The sequence below is a fragment of the Micropterus dolomieu genome, linkage group LG23, assembly GCF_021292245.1.
Source record: "Micropterus dolomieu isolate WLL.071019.BEF.003 ecotype Adirondacks linkage group LG23, ASM2129224v1, whole genome shotgun sequence".
NCBI lineage: Eukaryota > Metazoa > Chordata > Actinopteri > Centrarchiformes > Centrarchidae > Micropterus > Micropterus dolomieu.
The window spans coordinates 3987753-3994394 of record NC_060172.1 but is presented as its reverse complement, the minus strand read 5'-3'; the positions used below and the strand labels follow the sequence as shown (position 1 = coordinate 3994394).

General features: G+C 46.2%; 1 protein-coding gene across 1 annotated transcript in view; it reads left to right on the top strand.

Moving 5' to 3' along the window:
* ik (IK cytokine) overlaps positions 1-3098 on the top strand; it is a 12055-nt gene extending 8957 nt beyond the window's left edge. Inside the window, exons 14-20 of the mRNA XM_046040535.1 lie at positions 641-725; positions 827-907; positions 996-1053; positions 1292-1380; positions 1476-1584; positions 2682-2716; positions 2818-3098. Of these exons, the coding sequence (XP_045896491.1) occupies positions 641-725; positions 827-907; positions 996-1053; positions 1292-1380; positions 1476-1584; positions 2682-2716; positions 2818-2845 (485 nt within the window). The 3' untranslated portion in view covers positions 2846-3098. The remainder of the gene's footprint in view (positions 1-640; positions 726-826; positions 908-995; positions 1054-1291; positions 1381-1475; positions 1585-2681; positions 2717-2817) is intronic.
* Positions 3099-6642: the final 3544 nt, after the last annotated feature.

Below are 6642 nucleotides of genomic sequence, written 5' to 3'. Positions count from 1 at the left end.
GGTTTAAGGCGCCCCCTGCTGGCCGCTGGAGAGGACGCAGGTTTAAGGCGCCCCCTGCTGGCCGCTGGAGAGGACGCAGGTTTAAGGCGCCCCCTGCTGGCCGCTGGAGAGGACGCAGGTTTAAGGCGCCCCCTGCTGGCCGCTGGAGAGGACGCAGGTTTAAGGCGCCCCCTGCTGGCCGCTGGAGAGGACGCAGGTTTAAGGCGCCCCCTGCTGGCCGCTGGAGAGGACGCAGGTTTAAGGCGCCCCCTGCTGGCCGCTGGAGAGGACGCAGGTTTAAGGCGCCCCCTGCTGGCCGCTGGAGAGGACGCAGGTTTAAGGCGCCCCCTGCTGGCCGCTGGAGAGGACGCAGGTTTAAGGCAGCCGGAGGTTCCTGCTAGACCCAAACACACAAACTGATAGATAGTAAATAAGCTTGTACTTTAACAACACGGGCTCTAGATATATAAAGGCTTCACAGGCGAGTCATGTGACGTCACTTAAAGTGGACACACGTTTGATCGGTCAGCTCACACGTCTCAGTCCTGACTCGTGCTCTTTACTGTGTTTCTGGACCTACTAAGATATAAAATCCATGTAAAGTACCGTCTCCTCTGTCACCTGATGGACCCACTAACGAGACCTGTTCCCCGTGTGCCAGGTCCTGGATCAGTCCGGGAGCAGATCAAGATGATCACTGAGAAGTTTGCAGGAGCAGCAGGCAGCCAATGGCAGGGCCAGGAGCCATATCCTTTAACTATCAGCTGATTGGTTCAGAGCCCAGCGTCACAGGTGTGGTGTACTGTGTGTAGTACTACTGCAGTTTTGTTCCTTAACCAGGCTGCACTGGTTCTCAGAGGGGCAGCAAGGAACAGCTGGGAGACTTCTTTGGAGGGTCGAACTCCTACGCAGAGTGTTACCCTGCGACGTAAGATACACACACACTCACACACTCACATGTAAACACTCGTGCACGGCCGGGACTTAAGTGTGTGTGTGTGTGTGTGTGTGTGCAGGATGGACGACCTGGCTGTGGACAGTGATGAGGAAGTGGACTACAGTAAGATGGACCAGGTAACTGCAGCTCCCAGCATGCATCACTGCTCCCTGTGATGACTGATCAGGTCTTTAACAGACAGGCTAACCCAGCAGCTTTGAACCAATCACAGACGGGCAGCCCTGTAAACCCCGCCTCTAAAGCTTGTGTTCTCAGGAAACTTTTATGAATGAGAACGATAAAATAAGTGTAAACTAAGAATAAAGGTGTTTGTTGTTGAGACGGAACAGAAAGTGACCAGCTGTTGTGTTTCAGGGGAACAAGAAGGGCCCGCTGGGTCGCTGGGACTTCGACACTCAGGAGGAGTACTCGGACTACATGAACAACAAGGAGGCTCTGCCAAAGTACGTTCCCCATCCCTCAGCTCTGACTGTCAGGCTCACACATGAAGTTAACACACAAAATAAGAGCGTGTTGATGATGAAGGTTGTCTCCGCAGGGCCGCCTTCCAGTACGGCATCAAGATGTCTGAAGGCAGGAAGACGCGCCGCTTCAAAGAGACCAATGAGAAGGCAGAACTGGACCGGCAGTGGAAAAAGATCAGCGCGGTGAGTTTGAAGTCTCTGGACCAGAACCAGGCGAACGGCGGTTAGAACCAGGCGAACGGCGGTTAGAACCAGGCGAACGGCGGTTAGAACCAGGCGAACGGCTGTTGGGCTGGTTAGAACCAGGACAACGGCTGGATAGAACCAGAAGTACTGTTAGAACCAGGACTACAACTGTTAGGCTGTTTAGAACCAGGAGACCAGCGGTTAGAACCAGGACAACGGCTGTTAGGCTGTTTAGAACCAGGACAACAGCTGTTTAGAACCGGAAGTACTGTTAGAACCAGGACAATGGCTGTGGAGACCTGCGGTTAGAGCCAGGAGACCAGCTGTTAGGCTGTTAGGCTGTTTAGAACCAGGACAACGGCTGTTTAGAACCGGAAGTACTGTTAGAACCAGGACAATGGCTGTTAGGCTGTTTAGAACCAGGACAACGGCTTTTTAGAACCAGGAGATCGGCTGTTAGAACCGGAAATACTGTTAGAGCCAGGAGACCGGCTGTGAGAGCTAGGAGAAAACTGCTGTTAGAGCCAGGAGAACCAGGAGACCTGCGGTTAGAGCCAGGAGAACCAGGAGACCTGCGGTTAGAGCCAGGAGAACCAGGAGACCTGCGGTTAGAGCCAGGAGAACCAGGAGACCTGCGGTTAGAGCTAGGAGAACCAGGAGACGTGCGGTTAGAGCCAGGAGAACCAGGAGACCTGCGGTTAGAGCCAGGAGAACCAGGAGACGTGCGGTTAGAGCCAGGAGAACCAGGAGACCTGCGGTTAGAGCCAGGAGACCAGCTGTTGGGCTGTTAGAACCAGGAGAACGGCTGTGAGAGCTAGGAGAAAACTGCTGTTAGAGCCAGGAGAACCAGGAGACCTGCGGTTAGAACCAGGACAACGGCTGTTTAGAACCGGAAATACTGTTAGAACCAGGACAATGGCTGTTAGGCTTTTTAGAACCAGGAGATCGGCTGTGAGAGCCAGGAGAGCCAGGAGACCTGCGGTTAGAGCCAGGAGACCTGCGGTTAGAGCCAGGAGACCTGCGGTTAGAGCCAGGAGACCAGCTGTTGGGCTGTTAGAACCGGGAGAACTAACTAATGGAACTGTCTGTTTCAGATCATCGAGAAGAGGAAGAAGATGGAGGCTGATGGGTGAGTGTGACATCATCATCTGCCAATCAGAAGAGAGCTGGCGGGGCTTTTTTCTGATGGTGAACAGGAAACAGTTGTTAAACGGTGTTCTTGTGTTTCAGGGTCGACGTGAAGAGGCCCAAATACTGAAGGCTTCCTTCCTCCTGTGGTTCCTCCGCTCCTCCCCCTGCTTCTGCCCGCAGGATCGATACTGATCTGATCAGCATGATGTTCACGTGTTGATCTGTGAAGTGATTATTAGCTGTTGTCTTATTGAAACTGTGTAAACAGACGACGATCAGTGCGTCACTGAAGCTAGTTCAGGAAGCTGCTGATGTCTGATGGGATGGATTAGTTTGTGCTTTTCTTTATTAATACGCAATAAACATGTCAGTAAAACTCACCGACGTCTTTCTGTCTTCATGCTGTTGGTCGACTTCTCTGGTTCAGAGATAGGTTGTTATTATTATTATTATTGAAAAAACAGCTTCGTTAACTGAAATCAAAAGAAGAACGAAGCTTTACAAAAACCGAGAACTAATTAAACCGTGTTGTCAGTTTGCAAAACGAAGTAAACTAAAATGAGAGTAAATGTCTTATCTTTGTCACTTTATTCCATAGAGCCCACATGAGCCTAGATGTGTTTGGTGAATTGTGTCACGACATTAACCTGCTGAGCTTTAGTCCAGTTTCACACACCTTGTTCCCACTGACATATGAAGCCTGCGGGGCAGCCGGTCGGGTCGGACCCGCAGCTGTCGGTGAGCTCCAGGTGTTTTATGCTCGAGTCCTCTACATGCAGAGCTGCAGAGGCTGTCCTGCAACACGGGAAGGAGTCAGATTTTAGGAACTGGTGTTCTTGCTTTATTCGTCAGGGGTCAGAGCGGCGTCTGGCGGCGGGCCATCAAAAGGGGAAAGTTAGAGACCCAGGTCAGGCTCGGCTGCATAGCTGGTGGGTATGAATGTGTTTTCTAATATAATTGTACAAAATAAATGCAACAACTGTAAAGAGGTAACTTGATCTGCAGGTAGTGAATCGCTGCCGCTGTGGTTTTATTTCCTTGCTTTGTTCTTCTGGTCTGGCTTAGTGCTGGTCCTGGTGTGTGATGAACTCTCCTCTGGTGTATTGACAGAGCTCCCCTCCTGGGTAACATGTCTGCTGGCTTCACGTAGTTTAAATCTGAGTTCCTGTTTTTTGAATAATAAAGGTTTAGATTTTAATATAACTGCTTTCCAGTCATACTTGTCTTCAGGGCATTGGGGACCTCTAGTCTGGCTCCAAGGGGGGCCTCCTAGGGGGGCCAACACGATCTTCCAATTTCTTAAGCTTCATTTATACTCCTGCGTAGGGTCTACATGCGTAGCCTATGCTGTAGCTACGCACGTAGCCAGGCATTTATACTTGTGCGTCCGTGTGTCCGTCATTCTGCAATTACACCCCCAAACGCCAGTCTGCAGTAGCGCTACAGCATCCGCTGTGTTGACTTTTGCCGGCTGAGCAGGCTAACTTCGTGTTAGCGCTCCGGTAACGTGAATGGGGGTAAAATTGTAAACGTGCAGCTGGTGTAGCCTTTTGAAATGTTATCGACCGAGTGGATCACATTCTGATAGCGAAATGAGTCATTTCGCTCGGGTTGTGACGGTCAAATATATCGATCCACCGTGTTACAGCCGCTGTTTTGGCCGCTAGTAAAAGCTAGTCGACGTGTAGTTAAATTTTTGAGGAGGTGCACGTCAGGCTACGGCGTAGGATAGGGGGCTACGCAGAGGCTACGCCGTCGATTTGACACAGAAGTATAAATTTCACTTTAGCTGTGCCACTTTTATTCCAAGCCCCTCACCTGGCACCATGCAGCGAAAAAGAGTAAAACTAACACTGACACAAAAAAACCTAAGCTAAAACTAACAATGTTGGTTCCACTGGTTTGAAATCAGGTTCCACTGGTTTGCAAGCAGGTTCCACTGGTTCGCAAGCAGGTTCCACTGGTTTAAAATAAATTTCCACTGGTTTAAAAGCAGGTTCCACTGGTTTGAAAGCAGGTTCCACTAGTTTAAAAGCAGGTTCAACTGGTTTAAAAGCAGGTTCCACTGGTTTGAAAGGAGGTTCCACTGGTTTAAAATAAAGTTCCACTGATTTGAAAGCAGGTTCCACTGGTTTAAAAGCAGGTTCCACTAGTTTAAAATAAAGTTCCACTGGTTTGAAAGCAGGTTCCACTGGTTTAAAAGCAGGTTCCACTAGTTTAAAATAAAGTTCCACTGGTTTGAAAGGAGGTTCCACTGGTTTAAAAGCAGGTTCCACTAGTTTAAAATAAAGTTCCACTGGTTTGAAAGGAGGTTCCACTGGTTCAAAATCAAGTTCCACTGGTTTGAAAGCAGGTTCCACTAGTTTGAAAGCAGGTTCCACTGGTTTAAAATAAAGTTCCACTGGTTTGAAAGCAGGTTCCACTGGGCTCTTGAGTGGTGGTAGTGGGTGTGGCAGGTATTGATGGTTTAATAGATGACAGGAAGGCCGGTGACCGTCTTGTTCATGTTTAGCATTGTAACTCTGACCTAGAGAACATGTTCCACAGCGTGTTCTCATCAGAACAAACAGCAGGTCCACATCAGCTGATCTCAGTCCGATCAGCTCGTTAATTAAGAGGCGTGAGGTCTAATTACAGCGGAGCTAATTAGTGCAGGAAGAGCGTGTGTGTTTGTACTAATTAGTCGTTGAGCTCGTTAAGACATCAAACTGTTTGTGTTGTTGTTGTTGACGGACAACAGGACTTATCGAGCCTCCAGATTAACGTCAACAACGCTAACGAGTGTTTGTTAATTACCGTGTGTGTTGACGGACAGCTGGACTGATGAATATGTATCTGGATGTTTCTGAAGATGCTAACGAGCAGCCTAATGAGGCCTCAGAGCTCCGCCCACCATCCGCTCCAACAGGAAGTGGAACATCAAAGACAAAGTTTGTTTTGTTTAAATGTTTTTTATTTTGACCCGATTTGTTGTTTTCAGCTCCAGCAGTCTCTTCTGACCCGTTTAGCTCAGAAACTCTCTCAAACTTTACTGTTCGTTGTATCAAACAGCTCCAGCACAAAGCCAGGATCCCTCAGGCTGAACCGGTCACATGACCGAGTCTTTATAAAGTACTGCATGTTTATATGTTGTACTTTATATATAAAGTACTGCATGTTTATATGTTGTACAGCATGTTTATATGTTGTACTTTATATATAAAGTACTGCATATTTATATGTTGTACAGCATGTTTATATGTTGTACTTTATATATAAAGTACAGCATGTTTATATGTTGTACTTTACATATAAAGTACTGCATGTTTATATGTTGTACTTTATATAGAAGTACTGCATGTTTATATGTTTTACTTTACATATAAAGTACAGCATGTTTATATGTTGTACTTTACATATAAAGTACAGCATGTTTAAACTTTACATATAAAGTACAGCATGTTTATATGTTTTACTTTACATATAAAGTACAGCATGTTTATATGTTGTACTTTATATACAAGTACTGCATGTTTATATGTTGTACTTTACATATAAAGTACAGTATGTTTATATGTTTTACTTTACATATAAAGTACAGCATGTTTAAACTTTACATATAAAGTACAGCATGTTTATATGTTGTACTTTACATATAAAGTACAGCATGTTTAAACTTTACATATAAAGTACAGCATGTTTATATGTTGTACTTTACATATAAAGTACAGCATGTTTAAACTTTACATATAAAGTACAGCATGTTTTACTTTACATATAAAGTACAGCATGTTTAAACTTTACATATAAAGTACAGCATGTTTATATGTTTTACTTTACATATAAAGTACAGCATGTTTATATGTTGTACTTTACATATAAAGTACAGCATGTTTAAACTTTACATATAAAGTACAGCATGTTTATATGTTTTACTTTACATAT